Here is a 17955-nt window from a genome sequence, read left to right as displayed (position 1 = left end):
TTCGTGGCACAGTAAAGGGCATCGTCTTGTGAAAGTAGTCGTGCGCTATGATTTCATGGGGAAAATAATCGCTGTTGTGATTTTTATAGGCATTGCCAGTGGCGTCTTCCGTACAAAAGGCAGGATTTAGGGGCTCCCAAGCGCGTTCATATTTTTAGCACCCGGAGTTTTGCTTTTTTAACGGATTCCTCCAACCGCGAGGTCCTGGCAGCTGCGACGGATCTGCCAGGACCCGCTGGGAGGAAAAATGGCTGTCGCAAGCGCCCCTGCCCTAATCCAGGATGGCCGCTCCGCGCCCCGCACGCACGCACGGCGTTGTGACGCACTTCCGCCGCCGCGCTCGCCCGGTTCCTGTGCTTTCTCCGCCGGTTGCTGCGCGGCGGGAGCGGTTCGGGGTCCGGTCTGTGAGGGGCAGCGAGGCCCGGACGGGCCTCCCGGCGGCCTGTCACGGTCCTCAGGGGCTCCGTCCCCACCTCCTGCAGGGAAGGGGCACGGCGAGCGCCCCGGGGCTCTCGGTGAGTGAGTGCGGCCTGTCCTGGAGCGCCGGGTCGGGCTCTCAGTGAGTGTTTGGGCGTTTGGGTTTCAGTTCTTAGCTCAGCTCCTGCCGTAACGCCTGAAGAGCGTTCCCGGAGCAGAACTAGGCCATTTAAAGCATCTTATCTTTTAAAGCCTTCTGACAGAGCTTACAGCTGTGCAGGTTGGAAACTTACTCTTTTGTATTTATTATTTATCAGGCTTTTTTATTCTTTCACCGCAAATACTCCCGTGTCTGTGTAGGTTCTGACTTTTAGGAGATGTTTTATTAGTGGCATAAAGTTCTAGAGTTTAATTTGCGTGTGCTTTCTCCTTTTTAGGTCGTTTAATCTGTTCGTAGCAACTTAATCAGTCGATACTTTGAATAAAAAGGGAAAAAATGATGTCAAGACAGGCCTTCCTCTGCGGTTTGGGATCTCTGTACTTGTCCCTTCTGTTCGTATTTCTCCTGATGGATGTTTATGCGAGGCCCGCAAATAATTCGGCCCTCAAAGAAAAGGCAGCTGACAGTAAAGATGAGAATGAGATCTTGCCCCCGGATCACTTGAACGGGGTCAAGATGGAGATGGACGGACACCTTAACAAAGAATTCCATCAGGAGGTTTTTCTGGGCAAAGAGATGGAAGAGTTTGAGGAAGATTCAGAACCCAGAAAAAATAGAAAGAAGCTCATGGTCATCTTTTCAAAGTAAGTTAAGAGTGCAGCCTCTTTCTCTGATTTTAGAGTAAAATTTGCGGGGGTTTTTCTGTAATATTTAAAAATTGTAATGATGAGGAGCTCTGGTGCTAGATAAGGTTTGTGTCAGCTCATCAATTGTCAGATGTTTGGAGGTCAGTAAATAGAACGGAAATCCAAATCCAGACATACTTTTTGGACACCAGGTGGCAGAATTTCCTCTAGTTTCGTTTTTGTAACTGAGGATTAATTTTATTAGAACAGCTTAAATTACATTGCTGCTCTTAATGCTGGTGATGGTGTGGGGATGCACATATGCTTGAGGTAAAACGAGAAGGCTTAACAAAGCTTTTATTCTGCAAACTTTTCATTAACAGGAAAAAATATCAATAAGGACATGGGATTTTTTTTTCTGGTGTCCCGAGTAGAGGCAGCTAAAGCAATAGGCAAGCCAGAGTGTGTTTATCATTTAGAGTAGAATCCTTTGTTATTATGTCTGCTATTCGGACCACTTACTTCATCATTGCTGGGATACATACAAATATTAAGGTTATGCTTAGAAGGTTTCATTTTCTTTATTGCTGTATGTTTAGTGGAAACATTCAACTCATGGTTAGTAAATTGTCTTTCACAAATTGCAAACTCCATTTCTGCCTGTTTGTGGGTTGTCTTAGGAAGCTTAAGGCAATTGGATTCAAGATCAGCTTGACTCAGATACTTACTTAAAATTACATCCTGATGGCTGATCAGATGAGAAAAGCATTCCAAGGAATTTGGTCGTTTTCTAGACCTGCTCTTAAAGGCTGAGTGAAAAGATAAATACCATGAACCTCTGAACACCAGAGTGAGTCACAGGCTTCCAGATTCTTTGGAAATATTTTATTTCAAGAAATAAAGAAAACACATGATGTGTTTTTCATCAATGGCAGTTGAGGTTTTACAGCTTGCCAGTGTGATATAAAAAAGTCAATTAAAAACATCTACTATTACTGAGAATAAAGTTGAAACATGGAAGAAAAGCTCCCCAAACTGCTTTTCTAGGCAAGAAGGTGAATGTGACTGAAAGAACAAGGGGCATGTCATAATTCCATATTTCAGTTTCTGAAGTCACTCTTCACTGGCCTACAGAAGTTGTTTTAACAAGTATTTCCACTTTCCCCTGTGAAACTTAGCATGGTGCAGAAAATCCTGGTCATGGTTTGTTTAGTCTTCATTTCCTGCCTAGGGGAAGTGCTCAGGTATCTTCAGATCAAGAAAATCAGAGAGAGGAGCTTACTTGGCATCCTTTCTTCTTATAATTGAAAAAAAAACCCCACTTGCTGTAGTCTCCGTTTAAATACTTTAAATTTTCCTAGAATCTAAAGAAAATTCGTCTGCTGTCTGGTGTAGTTCAGCTTGTGTAGGTGGGTGTTGCTGGGAAAGGAGGAGGAAGGATGTTGAAAATGATCGAGTGTATTTATGGTAACACTGGTTTTGCTAAATCAATGGCATTTATACTGGAATTCAGGCTGGTGAGCCTTGCCTCCAAGGGCCAGTTATCTTGTAAATTAAATTACGCATACTGAACAGAGCTGATAAAGTCAAGCACAGAACAAACGTGTACTTTCCTGAGCTAGAAGGGCAATAAATGGGATGTTTTTACCTTTCTCCCCAGTTACGATGTGATTTAGCTGGAAAGTACTGCTTGGAAATAGTAACTTGGGTAGCTTTGATCTAAGGAAACCAGAATGTTAAATGTTGAAGGGGAAAATGCTTTGTTTTCCCTTCTCATTTTTGGCAGCACCTGTTCCATCTCAAACCCCACGGTTTTTCACCTGGTGCCACGTGACCGTTTTACTGGTCGTGCCATCAATACTGAAAAATTGCTGATACTGTGCGTGTATATGTGGAAAGATGTGATACAATATTTAAAACCACTAATACTGCATTTCTTAATACAGTGAAATGTTGCAGAAGATCAGGTGCTAAGGTTGTTATTTGGCTTAAGCTTTTAACATTTAGTTGACATTTAAAGGCAAATCGCATATTTAATAACTTGAGTTTCAATGATAACGCTTCAGTGCTGTTAAGACAGTGATGCTAACAGATAAAAAAGCCAGAGCTGAGCTGGGGGTTTTTGTTGTTATTTTCTTTGTTGTGTTTTCTTTTAATTGAACAAGAGGGGGTTTGGTATGCTTTAAATAGAACTTTCCCTCCTCAAACGTTAGTGATGTCTTTTCAGTTTTAAATATCGTTATATCTTTTTTGAATAAATACTTAATTATATGCTCAAAAAAAACCCCTGAAAGTGTCATGGTTTTGGTTTTGTGTTTGTTCTTCAAGTGTAATTTTTATCTTAACTTTTTTTTTTGATGAAATAAGCATTAATGGAATTGATGCTTTGGTGGTTTATCTTAATACAATAAAGCAGTATTTGTAGTACATTAGGGAGAACAGTGGATTGTCAGATTGGACGTTTGCTCCTAATTTTAATTGGGTAGAAATCGTTTAATTCCGAAGCTCAGTAGCACTGAATACAAACATCCTTTGACAAAGCAAAGTGAGCCTGGTAACTCAGAAACCTCCTGGGGAACAAATGCATGTGCAGAACCTTTAAATGTGTTAAGAATTAAAAACTATCAGCTGTAACGTGTTACCAGAGATCAAGGTGTGTTTTTTTTTTTCTGCTTACAAGTACAACAGTGAGATTATTAAATAGTTAGAGCGTCGTCTTTGCACCAAGGATATTCACATTGTGTTTTCAGTGGTCGTTACAGTTGTGATACAATCTAGACAGACACAGGGAGGCGGCTTGTCAGTAACTGCAGAGATCTGGGAAAACCAAGGTAAAAAGGATTTGAAGGGAGAAACTGAGAGGGAGTTGATGGTTTGAGAGGATGTTGGAGAAGACATTTTTCTAAGTAGTGAAAGTCTGCAGCAGCTGGCAGTCCCGAACCCGGAGGAAATGAGCTGATGGGCCATGAGTGATGTACTCATGGTTTCCTCTGCTTTAAAAAGTTACTCAAAAACATAATATTGAAATGAGTTCCAGCAACGTGAAGTAGAGCTGAATGTTTTTCACTAAGTAGTAACCTAGATATTGTAATTACTTTAATTATGGAATAAATGGCTAACTTGCTACTTGTTTACTCTTTAGTTCAATGAATGTACTACTTCTCGCAGAGGGTTATAAATACACTTTTTTCTGTAGCAACCCATGTTTGTTATTTTTGAATAATCAATTGAGAAGCTAAAAAATATACCGCACTTCCCCCTGACCCCAGTCCCCGAATCTAAACCTTTTTTCGCTGTTCATCCATAGGGTGGATATCAATAACGATAAAAAGATAGGTGCTAAAGAGATGCAGCGCTGGATCATGGAAAAGACAGATGAACATTTCCAGGAAGCTGTGGAAGAGAATAAAATGCACTTCCGAGCTGTGGACCCCGATGGTGATGGTAAGATGAACGTTTCCTCTGTCTCCCGATGGTGTCTAAACTGGGTATTTGCCAAACCTACTGGCTGCTTTTTGGATGTGCCGTGACAAGATCCACGTTCCTTCGGGCTGCGTGTAATCATGACAGGTTTGATCTGTACAGAAGACAAAAGAGGAAAGAAGTGATGTGCTCCAGTCAGCTTTGTGGTTCTGTATCTATTATTTCCTTGCAGTCAGAGGAAATTGTAACAAGTGGCTCTGCCAGGGCTGGGATGGGGACAGTGACATTAATAAGTTATTTTCACAAGGCCTATCTGGTCTAAAGTAACATAAAAGTGAATTGGGTGACAGTTCTCATATTGACATTCGTAAAGCTTAGCGTGATGGTTATAGTGCTAATCCAAAAGATTTTAGCACATACCGTTTTAATTAATGTGACCCAAAGTTTGTCATTAAGCATACTCTGTCGTGTCTGAGATACCACTTTTTCTTACAGGCCATGTGTCCTGGGATGAATATAAAATTAAATTTTTGGCGAGTAAGGGATTTAATGAAAAAGAGATTGCAGAGAAGATCAAAAACAATGAAGAGCTGAAAATAGATGAAGAAAGTAAGTGCAGACTGTTGGTGTGTGTTGGCTTTTCTTTTACTTTCCTAAAGCCTGAATGTCAAAACTGTTCTTCATATAAGAAATAAAAAAATCGAGGAGGGGTGTGTGTGCTACCACTGTTGTGTTTAAATAGGTGCGTGCTTAGGCACTGCAAAGTACGTTAAAAGTTAATAGCAGAAGATTGCCTAACAATTGTTTCATGTTTCATTTAAGTTCTGTCTCTATAGAGAGATTAATTTCTTAGGTTAGTGAGATTGATCATTTCTTGCATGTTACTTTTGAAACTTTCATTTGAATCTGGCTTGGTGTAAACACAGCAACTCTAGACAGAGTAATCTCCCCTCTTACCCCTTCTAGAAGTGTTTAAATTTACTGTTAAGTAAAACGTGAAGCCTTTGCCTTTCCTTGCAGGAATTAGTCATTTAAAAGTAGGTTATGTTATATTTTCCATTTATCAAAAAGCAACTAAAATGCAAATGGGCCTTTGAATTTTCTGGCAGGGAAAACACCTGTGCAGGGTGTTGGATGGCAGTGTGGTTAATTGCAGTTTACAGGAATGCTCATCAGATAAAAGATTTGCTGAATAAGGAAAGTGTGTACAGAATCATTTTTCTACCTAGGTACCAAGCCTTGTTTGGGAAAATCAAATTAGTTATCTACCGCTTCCTGAGGATGAGAGGCAGAACTTTTTTTCATACTCCAGTGCAGTGTCAAAATGCTCTTTTTCGGTCTGTATAATAAAATACAACTGAATGTGTGGATCTTCGGGCATGTTCTGAGTCTTGCACAGAAGCACGTTGCAGTCTGGCCAAAACTAGGGACATGACTTTATTTAACTTACACAGATAATGATGGTTTCAACTGGTGACAGTTGAGTTTCGTGTAAAACTGAGTAAGAAAGGCAAAGGGAGATTGACCTGTGACTTCTAACATTTGGGGTTGGCTACACTGCAAAAACGTAAGCGTTTATTTGTGTCCTTGGTATAACTAAACATTGGCATTTGCAAACTTGCCCTGAGGTTCATATGAAGACTGTGGAGGATTTCTTTACTCTTCACAAAAAAACATTCTCCGAAGACTTAAATCATCATTGCAACTGGCAGTTCAGAAATGTAGATGTGACCCTTGGGTTTGGTTTCTTCTCCTTGTAACTCAGCAATCAAAAGCTTACAGGAGCTGTTTAAGACAGTTTATTAAATAAATATATTTATTTTCATTTCCTCAGTTCAGTTGTTTGGTTAAAGGATATTTCCTAATGTTCAGCACAAACTAGATGAAACTAATTGCAGTTCGGTTCCCCTCAGCACCTGCTTTCCCTGGGAGCTGGACTGTAAAATAACAGGTTCATAGATCACCCTTGTTTAAACAGTTGAGTAACAGGGGAAGGTATATTTTAAGAACTTCAAATAGATTGAACATGAGAGCTTAAATGTTTTTCTTAAATTTCTAGCACAGGAAGTTTTAGATAACCTGAAGGATCGGTGGTACCAAGCTGACAACCCACCTCCTGATTCCTTGTTGAATGAAGAAGAATTCTTGTCCTTTCTTCATCCAGAGCATAGTAGGGGGATGCTGAAGTTCATGGTGAAAGAAATCATCCGTGATTTAGGTATGCCATTTGAAAATGTGTTTCTTGGCTGTGGTTTACTGCCGAACCATTTTGTTGGGTAGACGTCGTCAGGTCATTGCACTGTTATCGTCTGAAATTTTGGCACATCTTGCTTGCTCTGTTCTGCACATCTTCTAATGTGATCAGTAAGAAAAAACAATTTTTTAGCGCAAATGCTGGAATCTCTGTGGAGTTGTCTGTGCGTCTCGCAAGACTAAATTTAGTGTCTGATTGTTAAATGAACAGCAGAAAATTGTCTGTGAGAAAGATATTCTGAATCCAACACCTGACACTGCTTCACGCTGAAGTGCTGCTGTGTTGCAGGGTCACTGTAGCAATGGTAGAAAAGGTTTGATTAATAGTAAAATATTATAAAATATGTGAATGTGAGGAGGGCATTAATTGCTTTGTACTTCCCCAGTACAGCAACTGTGTAAGAATTGTGACATACAGTTAACAAAGTGGAAAGAAATGGTTGTGGTTTCTAAGCAAATAACGTGTTTTTTAAAAACTCATAGGTATTGGTACACATGGGGTTTTTTCTGTTGAGTCAGTACTGATGCATATTTAAAACTGCTGGAACACCTGGATTAAAAAAAAAAGAGAGAACTATGATTTTGCTCGTTGTTAGTTAATAAATATGAAGAGTTTCCAGTGACACTTTAGTGTGTGACATGTACAGACAGAACAACTCCAGCACACAGGTCTTTTATAAGGGGTAATTTACCCGAATGCTAATACAAGGGAAGGCTGGGTGTAGCTGTAACGAAACGATTAAAAAGGAAAAAAAAAGCCCAGCTTGCCATATGGTGTGTCTTTCAGGACCAGTACAATTCTTTTTGCTTATTGGTATATGAGCGTATGTTTTCTAACACGCATTGTGTATGCTATAACTCATAGAGTTTTCTGCTAACCAAAGGCTGTACCAATGACACCTCTGACATGAAAGAATTTCTCATTTTTAATGGGCATTAAGCAAATACTTTTCAGTTACTATGTATTTCTGTTGTAGATCAAGACGGAGATAAGAAACTCACCCTGTCAGAGTTCATTTCATTACCTGTTGGAACTGTAGAGAACCAACAAGCTCAAGATATTGATGACGACTGGGTGAAAGACAGAAGGAAGGAGTTTGAGGAGGTCATTGATGCCAACCACGATGGCATTGTCACAATGGAAGAGCTGGAGGTGAGTCTTCCTCAAATAGTTGTAGTATTTTTAAAACCAACTTTACAAAACTTTGGGTTGTACTATTGTTCTGTAGCATTTGCAGATAGTTGTTACACTTATTATTAAAAAGGAGGGGGAGTTTTCATAGCGTAACTGTTATTCGCAGGGATGCTTTTAGGTTTTTTTGTCGCTTAGACGCTTGTAGGGATTTGGAGTGCATGAAAGCAAGTCACAGGCTTCATTAAATGCGCGGTTAATGAGACAATGAGTCATACTTTCAGTTACACGAGGAGTAACTGCCGACCTATATATTCATTCAAGAAAAAAATACCAACCCAAAATAAAGCAAACTAAAAAATCCCAACGGCCAACAAACCTGGGGCCCCGGTAGCCTAGAAAATTGCTGAGATTTCTTGTCTTTCAGAGGTTTGGTTTCGTTTTTTTTTTTTTAATGAATATTATTTTCAAGTGTTGGTCTCATAATTGCTGAAGCTTACGTATAGCTATGGTTCATAATTCTGATGAGTGACAATGCGTGCTTAGTGACTGAAAATCATTTTCTTTCTTGTTTTAGGAATATATGGATCCTATGAATGAATACAATGCCCTAAATGAAGCGAAGCAAATGATAGCGGTAGCAGATGAAAATCAAAACCATCACTTGGAGCTGGAGGAGATCCTGAAATACAGCGAGTACTTCACAGGCAGCAAACTTATGGACTATGCACGGAACGTCCACGAGGAGTTCTGACCCTGCTTACCTTCCCAGGGCTCTGAAGCACTTTCTCGCTTTCGAAAAAACAACAAAAAAATCCAACTCCCAAACAGACAGGAAGTTACTTTGCTGCTATCTGTGTCATATGCCTACGGTGTGTTGTCCTAGACTTAAAAAACCTTCCGTCCATACGCAGGATCTACAGCTCTGTTGCCTTTGGTATGAGGGGAAAAAAATGGCCCATAAATAATGGGACGGGTTCTGGACTACATGGTTTGTACAGTTAATCCAGCTGAAGTTTCAGCTGTTTTTGGCTAATTATGTTTGATGGAGGCTTCTTAAATATTTAACTCTTCTTGTTGCCCTCATAGCTACTGACCCGTGGAAATCACAATTAAAACTGGAAGATGTTGGTTTTTGTAATAAAGGGGATTGTGGCTTAAATACTTGTGTTCTGACCTCCTGAGAATATCCATACGTAGACTGATGGGCTGATCTTCCCGTATTTTTTTCTCAATGCATCTCAAACTATTCTAATTGTGTGTTGTTGAGAATTTAATACAAGTTCTCCCTCCGTCACTGAACTATTTTTAGGAGCTGTGGGGAAGAACTTATTTTAAATGTGACAAAGAAAACTGGTTATAGTGTGACAGGTTCTGTGTTTGCAACTGCAGCGGGCATGTGAGAGATCTGAGATTGCTTGTCTTAAAAAATCAAATTTCATTCTAAAACGAAACAAGGTTTCTTTGTGGACTTAAATATGTTGCACAGAGCAATGAGATTCACCTAGGTGTATGATTACTACGTAACTAAAATTCATTGTTAAAACTAGTATAATTACTTGCCTCTCTGCAAATTAATGATGCTGATGAACTCATGAATGATGAAGGCTTTGCTTTTGAACTGCTTTTGCCAGAGCAATGTACAGTCAGCACTTGGAAAGCTCTTTAATAAGTCTGGTTTGGGGTAATCTCTGAAAGCATCTTGTAACACAAGGGTCATATCCACTACTGTCTAAAATAGAAAATTTATTTTTACTTTGGTTCCATCCTCACTGTAAAAAAACCCTCTTTCTGAAGGGTTGCCTGAAAAAGCAAGTGAGATGTTATATTTGATTAAATTTATTCTCTTAATATAATGTAAATATAAGTATTGTTGTCTGTTTCTGTTCCAGTATTCCCTCTCTCCCCCTTTGTTTTCGTTGTTGTTAAATGGCTTGTATCAGAGTCTTTTTATGCCCTTAAATCTTTTTTCATTAAATACTTCTCTCCATGCTTTGGAAATACTGCTGGTTTTAGGTTTGTCAGTGAGTGGGGAAAAAAAATAGAAACTCTTCAGAGTTACATGATTTTTGAAAGAACTGCAAGAGAGGGATAAGTTCAGTTGATAATCTCATGTTAAAATGAGTTTAGAATTTGAGTGGGCAAGTTCTATCTTGTCACACCTGACGATTAGAAGGCAAGTGCAGCTGAAATACGATGGTGACATTTGGAAATTTATCTGTCAATAGAGGCAAAGATTACGCACACACAGTTTAATTTTCTGATAACATGAGCATGGAATCCCTTGAAAAATACACAGTATTTATCCAGCAACTGCAAAAATGTTCAAGTATGTACTGTCGTTGCGGTGTTTGCCACACACCTGATAAATCCGAAGCTTGAAGAACAACTGTGACAAATTAATTTTTAATGTATGCATGGAGTTGTGCACCTTAATGTGTTTTCTTTTTCCTTGCCAGAAATCAGGATCACGTTTTAACTAACAGCTGTCAGGACTGCATGGTGAGATTTGGAGGTACACAACATTATTCCTGTCTCGGAATTTTAGAAGTTCAAACTATTCTAGTTTGTCCATAGTCTTATTTATTTAAAAAAAGATTCTTAAAGCATTTTCTATGCACTCAATCTTTCTCAGATTCTAGCAGGTCCTGTCCCGTAGGGGAACCCTCACTTGCCTGTGATTCCTAAGGAGCAGAGTCACTATTTCTGCAGGTTAATTCAGATTCCGAATGTTCTCCTGTCCCAACCAACCCTCCTTTGCGTTTAGATGTAAGTTGCCTGTAGATCTGCTCTGTCTGAGAGGTCTGGCTGTGTTTCTTAACAGAAATAAACCACCTTTGATTACTATAGGTTGTCTCGTTTACTTGGGCCTTTACGTAAGAGTCACTCAGGTCTCTTAGACCTGGAAGATCTAAAATTCAGATCCCAGATCAGTCGTTGCTGGCTGGCACAACTGGGTGGAGGTTCCTCTGGGCCTTTGGATTCCAGAGCTAACGTACTTCTGTGGAACAAAATAGTCAGTAACGGTATCTGGTATGCGAATATTGCAGCTTTTGCTTTCAGAGAGTGCACCTCTGCTGGAAGCCTTTATTTCCGTGAGAGCAAATGGCAGAGGTGACACAAAGCCTCTGTTTGAGGGTGAGAAGCTCACTTTTCTTCAGTGGCAATGCAGTGCCCTGATACTGAGCTGAAACGGAGACTGCAAATGCTTCTCGAGCTTTTGCTGGCTCTTCAGGGCAACGCCAAGATGCCCGATCTGTCTGTGCTTCACCTTTTAAGGAGCAAATCTACGTGGGCTGCCTTTCATTCTACGCGTGACTCTCATTGTAAAGGCTTTTGGGTGTTACCTCTGCGTTGCTTTAATCCTCTTTACAGTAACAAGGCTCAGCTCGTTCTCCTGGCATTCAAGGCTGGTGCTTTGATGCTGTGTAGAGAGGGATGTACCTTTAAGAATAGAGATCTTCTCAGGATTCTTTTCAGCATGCTGTGTTTCTGCCTATGAAGATTTGAGTTGCGATCTGCAGAAAATAAGTTTGTGGGGTGCGGGAAAAAGGATGGGGGCGTGGAGCACATGCTGGGAATTTCCCAGCACTGACATATGAATGTGTTCTGCTCACCAGCAGCGCAGAATTGCTTCTCCAAGAGTTCGCCACCATCAGAATTTTGCTGGAACAGTAGGGCCGCATTATGGTAGCTGTAGGTTTCTACTTGCATTTTTCTACAGTTTTGTTCTTGCTGCTGGCAGTTGCTATTACTTACTGCTTGGGATTGAAATGCAAAGAACATCAATATCCATTCGGTGAAAAATGCTGCAACGACTGTGCCCCTGGTAAGTGATTTTCACTGGGTGTTGGTTGTACTTGTTTGCTGTAATATCTGTCAGTTAATAATCTACGGGTGGTAAAAACAGCTCAGTGGAAATATAATTCATATGTAGGGAACATAACATAGAGAAAAAACAATTGATTAGGAGACTTTCCTATCAGTCTAGACTGAAGAAGATTATTTCTATAACATACTAAATTTAGGAATCCTCTTTGAAAGAGTTACATGTTCTTCAACTTCTTTTGTGTGGCTGAGCTTCCTTACTGTGGCTGGGGCATTTCATTGTATTAGCTGAGAAAAGAGAGTCGCATTTCTGTTACTGCCCTTTACTGATCACACAAAGAAGCTCAGAAACCTTGCATAATAATGCAAAACTTTAGGTAATTAGTTCTGTCACTAAATATGGGTTTTAAGCTTTCTTCTGTGGCAAGGTTTATACTGCTTAAGACTTGGTGTTTTTTTAAGGGAAAAGATCGATTCACAGACAGAGATTAGCAAAGCGCAATGTGAAGAAAATGTATTTTGTTTCCTCCCTTCTTATTGCAGAAACTGAATGAGTCTGAATTCTGGGGTTTGCATGCACAGGGGTGTTTTTTTCCACAATCTGAATATCTCTGGAAGCTTTGCAGTATTGAGAAACACAAATGCAGAATAATATCAAACCACAAATACTTTAATATTTGGGATTTCATCATAGAAATGACTTAGTGGTGAAGAGTAACCACAATTTACAGCTAATATTGCTATTGAAGGGACAATCCCCTTAGCAGAAGGGATTATTTTTAGTACTAATTGTGTTTTTAGTACTCATTGTTCACCTACAGAATGGGAAAATGGAGAACCAAAATGAAAGAAGCAGTCTGTGAGCGTAAAGATGTATTTAAGCTCAACGTGTGAAAGCCGTAGTCATTGAAACTGTCGATGGTTCCTGTGCTGTATGGAGAGAATCTGGTGTCTCACAGTTTAGGAAATGGAGCTGGAAACCTCTTTGATGTTGGGTGCCCATATGGATATATATCAAAATACAACCGGGTTATTTCATGCCTAGTGGGCTTCCGGAATGCCAACAGAAAGATACTACGAACATTTATTCTTCACTGCATCACTAGTGAATCTTCTGCAAACCTGAGCAGCCCACTGGCATCTTTTGTACCTGTTTGGGGTTACTTTGGGTTAAATTGCATGATTTATCTCATGAGGGAAGACAGGATCTGTCATAAAGCCATTATATTGCACTGGAGATCAGACCTCTTGCTATGCTAAAAACTTGCCTTTTTATTTTTTTTTTTTTTTCCCCCTGACACTGGCTGCAAACAATGTCTAAACCATATGAAAAGGTGGTCTGGAGAAGTGATATTTGGGATCTGCTGCGAGAATCATTTGGGGCATCGCCTCAACTCGCAGCAAGTCACCGTGCCCTGCTAACCCATTTTAACTGCTTGATCTCCAGTGATGCTGTGGGTCAGAACTCGTAGGGATTCTGGCACGTCTCAATCTGCTGAATGTTTTCAGCCAGAGTTGTAAGTGGAACTATCACTTTCCAGACACTCTTTCATTCTAATGCATGAAAACGAAGCGGGTTTCCTTCTGATAACGATCAGTTCCTCCTTCTCACACGGTCTTTATTTCAGGTGAAAGGATGAAAGACCGCTGCACCGCCACAGCAGACACAGTCTGCGTCCCCTGCCAGGACGAATTCTTCAGCAGCGAGCACCACCACAACTTCTGCACCAGCTGCACCATCTGCCAAACCAGTGAGTCAGCTGCAGAGTGGTCATTTCTTGATATGAATTTGGGAGGCAATCAATCGGCGTGAGCTTTCTTACCCTTATGTGTTCCTCCAAGGCTGATGTCGTAAAGGCTGTGATCGTGGCCAAAGACTGGGTTAGCATTTCGGTAGCTGATACCTCCTGGCTGCTGCTGCTGGAATTGTTAATAGACTCTGTTTCTACAGACAGGCACCGAGTCATCAATTCTTTTTACTTTCTTATTTCTTGTCTCTCGCTTGCCCTTTATTCTGTTGTTGCTCTAGGGAAGGGGAGCGTGGAGGTGAAGAAGTGCGAGAAGACTTCTGACAGGCTTTGCATGTGTCGTGCGGGTTACATGCCAGTTGTCGGCCGTAAACTGGGAAGCGGTGAGTTAGTGACGTGTCGGACTCTCCAGACTCTTCCCTCTGCTTCAGATGAGGTGGTTGTTACTTCTAGCGTAAAAGCTGTTGTCATTTGTCTCCTTGATATCTCCACACAAGTGTTATAGCAGGGTAGGTGTGCAAACTGTTGCTCTGTGGTTCCTGAGCTGTCAGAAATCTTAATGCTCTCCTTGATAATACCCATTATCAGCCAGCAGAGAAAATGGGAAACCTTGCTAGTTGCAGACTAAAATGACCCACTGAGCGTGTTGTGTTACTTCTGACCCAATGACTATGGTTTTCAGAGCCTATGGGGGTTTTATTGGGTCTATTCTATAGACTAGACCAGTAGTATGATAATTAGTGTAATTACTGTGTAGCTGTCATACAGTTACGTTGCTAACTGAACTCAAATTCTGCCTTTTTTTTTTTCAGTATGCACACCATGTCCGGAAGGGTCTTATTCCATAGGGAGAAATGAAAACTGCCAGCCTTGGACCAAGTACGTATTGCTGACCCCGACATGTTCAGAGCAACATTTTGGCTTTACTTGAGCAATCTGCCTTGAGCAATCTGACCGATTTGAAGCATCCGTCTGCCTGCTGCCCTTTCTCTCTTCACCTCTGGCGACAACAGTATTCTTGGCCTCTTTTTTTTTTAAGGTCGGGATGTTTTGTTTCTGTAGCAAAAGGTTGTCTTGCCAAATGCAGCTGTGCTTCAAGGCTGTTACATATACAGATGCTAAGAAAAACGGTAGGTCGTTTTTTTTCCAGTGATAACTTTGATTAGCTTAGTTGTTTTTCACATACCTGTAGAACCCAGGAAAGGCGAAGCCCGAGTTTGTATTGCTAAAACAAAGGTTGTAATGTTCACTCACTTGTTCCATGGAGATCACTTATGAAGTCATTACTGTGACTGTTTGAACAACCATGCTAATTTATTTTACATCTCTAGCTGCAGCATTCTTGGGAAAACTACTCTTCGACTGGGGACAAAAACAGCTGATGCTGTTTGCAGCAACCACGTCCCGCAGGCAGCTACCTCCCCGAGTGCAACTCCTGCTTCCAATCTCTCCACCACTGCCCACAGGAATAACACGTCTACTGTGAAGTTCTCACCCTCCAGACCCAGCGTGATTCCTTTCCTTTGCTCGGATACGAACAGCCCCACAGCAACCAACTGGGGTAAGGAGAGGGAGCAGCCAACTCTAGTCTCTCTATTTACTCGAGCTGGTTAGGAATTTTCACGTAAAACCGATATCATTTGGAATGCAATCACACTCTTTCTCAGAAGCCGTATCTGTATTTTACACAGTCTTTCAGTGAGACATGCGCAGGATTCCAGATTTCTCACTAGTCTGCTTGGCAGCTGGGACCTCTAGGCTTTGTGGTTCATGGGGCTTTGTGAATTCTAGGTTCCTGCTTTTGAAGCTGGAAAGCCATAGAAACTCCAGCCAGCACCATGAATCTTTTCTTCTTTTCTAGTGTAGTCTTATTTTTCTTTTTTTTTTTTTTTTCCCCCCCAGGGTCTTTATCACTGATCCTTATTTGTCTGATATTGCTCATGGTGAGTGGAATGTCCATCCTCCTGTTGATTATCCAAGCAGCCAAAAAAGGGACCAAGAAGAAGCCTTGTAAAAACAACCGTCAGGGTGAGTTTCTGTTTGTGGGGGAGAATGTATAATCAGGGCCCCCTATTTGAACTTTGGTAATTGTTTCAATCATAATTCAGTCTACCTGGTGAAGTAGCACAGTGCCATCTGCAGTTAATACCAGTGGTTTATGCTCTATTTAGTCCTGATGGTGTCCCAAGTTTGTATTCCTATAGAACATGCCACGCAGAAGGATTCTCTCTCTCTTTCTCTGATTTTTAACTCCTCCTAGCTTTTTACCACCTTAGTCCCTGCAAAAATGATGTAATGATTTTGTGCAGGGATTTTGACTCGGTGCAAAGAGGATCCAGAATCAACAGTCTTTTAAAGAGTATATTGTGAACTTTTTTGCTTACGTAGAAGTGAACTGTCTTGAAGTGTCTTCTGCAAACACAGGGCTTGAGTCAGCCCACAGCTGCCTCATGTTCCATTCACAGAGCAATGGTAAAGTCTATTTTCACTGTTCCCTGTACTTGCTTCCTGACACTGACTGGAAAGACAAGCACTGACCCAAATGTCACTCATAGGTGCCTAGTCATCCATGAAACTAGAAAAGTTCCCTTTTCCTGTTCCTTCTACTCTGTACAGTATTTTTTTTTTTTACTATTATCTGTCTTTCAGAAAGAAGCTTTCGAATTCCTATCCAGGAAGAACAAGTTGACTCCAATTCTAGTCTCATCAAAAACTGACTCCACATTACGTTACTGTTCCCTGCGTTTCTGAGCCGGTCGATTGTAACAAGTAATGTGACAGGACATTCCGTGGCTATATATACGTGGGTGTGGGTAACTGTTTAATTGCACTTCAGTTCCCGTGGGTCTCGTTGAGCAGCGCCTTTGGCATGAGGACCTTTGGGAGTAGCTGTTCTTGGTGGAATCATGTGATTATTTCTCTTAGGCAGATCCTGTGTTGCCAGGACCGAGATGATGATGTCCTCTGTGCATTTCTAGCCAATTCTATATGTAGTCGTAGGAAATTACCTTGGGACTGAAGCTGTAAGAGCTGATCGTTGAACAGACAGAAAAACAGGGAAATCAAAAGACCTGGTTTACCTCTGATTTTAAATCTTGTCTTACGATTCTGAGATGCCAAGCAGAGCGCGTCTCTTTTCTCAGTGCAGGTATCTCCAGTGTTTCAGTCTAGTTCCCAAATGAACTTTCCTCACTCCTGATGAACCCAGCCAGCTTCCTTTGTGCTTCCATTTTTTCAGGTTATTTCTTCTTGGCCACGTTGAGTGGTGTGTGTCAGCTGTGCCTCCAGAGACAGTTGTCATTGCCACTGACTCTCGTGCTGGCTGTGCACCAGAATTCCACCTGAATTCTGGTGCTGGCCATTAAGTGACTGTTGAGAGATGGTGACTCAATGCCACTTCTCTCTTTTCTGCATTTCTTCAAACACTGAGAAAAAGTCGTATTAAGATATTCAGCAGTGTCCCCATTGTCAGGCCAACAAATGGATTAGTCGTGATCACCAGGTCGCTCCAGATCTCCAAGTGTTTGGAGTTCTCCATGGAGATCTTCATGTGTGTGGAAAACAAAATACATGGATTGCCAGAAGGCGAAGGGAACGGTAATTTCTGATCAGAACATTATTAGTGGAAACTGTAGTTCAAAACAGGGGTAGAGAACCACTTGTCTGCGCTGTAAACTTCCCGAGTTGCCATGTGTTTTACCTGTGAGCCCTCTGCAGCTGCTGCGCCGTGCGCTTCCTCGTGCTGGACGTCCCGTTGTGCCGAATTACCCGGGGTGTCTGTCGTCGGCAAGTCAAGCTGGGACATCTCCGCGGTAAAGCCGGCCAGCTTAAACCACTCCGGTGGGACTTGATTGCTTGCTGTGGGTGTAGGGAGAAACCCGCAGGCATGTTCAGTTCCAGACAGTGTCTGGATTTGGGGGAAGACCGTTTATGTCTTGGGTTTAAGGGCATGTACATGGACATTTAGAGTGGGTTTTTTTCTGCTGATAAATGGTCATTTTGTGACCGTTTAGAAAAGAGTATCTCCTTAGACGTTCTCTGTTGCTAAGAGGCAAGAGCTGAATTCTTAACCCAGTGCTGACTGTCTGGGCCTTCAGGGGTTGTGTTTGAGCAAAGATCATGTACCAGTGGACAGATGCCTCAAATATGCTCTGAGAATTCATCTCCATCTTCACCTTGTGCATGCTGGAACCTGCATTCAGGACTGGAGAAGTGTTCTTCATTTGGACTCTGTGCAGTTAAAATACCCAAGCTGTTTGCCTGTGCGCTGTATGAAATGAATTTTACATCTGTAAGGTTTTTTCCACAAGTTAATGGGTCCGTAGTTTTGGAAAGCATTCACATTTTAGATAGCAAGTTTAAAATCTA

The 17955-nt window shown here is 41.2% G+C and overlaps 2 protein-coding genes across 2 annotated transcripts; both read left to right on the top strand.

Annotated features, from left to right (window-relative positions):
- The first annotated feature begins 343 nt into the window (after positions 1-343).
- Positions 344-10837, top strand: SDF4 (stromal cell derived factor 4). Its single transcript, XM_065649950.1, has 7 exons — positions 344-515; positions 855-1221; positions 4511-4647; positions 5122-5235; positions 6686-6844; positions 7857-8032; positions 8589-10837. The coding sequence occupies exons 2-7, from the start codon at positions 914-916 to the stop codon at positions 8763-8765; spliced, it is 1071 nt and encodes a 356-aa protein (XP_065506022.1). The 5' UTR covers positions 344-515; positions 855-913; the 3' UTR covers positions 8766-10837.
- Positions 10838-11216: 379 nt separating this feature from the next.
- TNFRSF4 (TNF receptor superfamily member 4) lies at positions 11217-16304 on the top strand. The gene is given in 8 exon segments (XM_065650238.1): positions 11217-11551; positions 11635-11840; positions 13468-13590; positions 13869-13970; positions 14400-14466; positions 14919-15148; positions 15490-15615; positions 16237-16304. Coding segments are annotated over 8 exon segments (1257 nt in total).
- The last annotated feature ends 1651 nt before the right edge of the window (positions 16305-17955 follow it).

The sequence above is a fragment of the Caloenas nicobarica genome, chromosome 22 (assembly GCF_036013445.1).
Source record: "Caloenas nicobarica isolate bCalNic1 chromosome 22, bCalNic1.hap1, whole genome shotgun sequence".
Lineage (NCBI taxonomy): Eukaryota > Metazoa > Chordata > Aves > Columbiformes > Columbidae > Caloenas > Caloenas nicobarica.
Note: the sequence above shows the minus strand (reverse complement) of the source record. Positions and strands in the feature narration are given on the sequence as shown.

Coding starts and splice junctions, on each gene's coding strand:
- SDF4 (XM_065649950.1), top strand. CDS start 914: ATGATGTCAAGACAGGCCTTCCTCTGCGGTTTGGGATCTCTGTACTTG. Junction 1,222..4,510: donor CTCATGGTCATCTTTTCAAA/GTAAGTTAAGAG, acceptor GTTCATCCATAG/GGTGGATATCAATAACGATA. Junction 5,236..6,685: donor GCTGAAAATAGATGAAGAAA/GTAAGTGCAGAC, acceptor TTAAATTTCTAG/CACAGGAAGTTTTAGATAAC.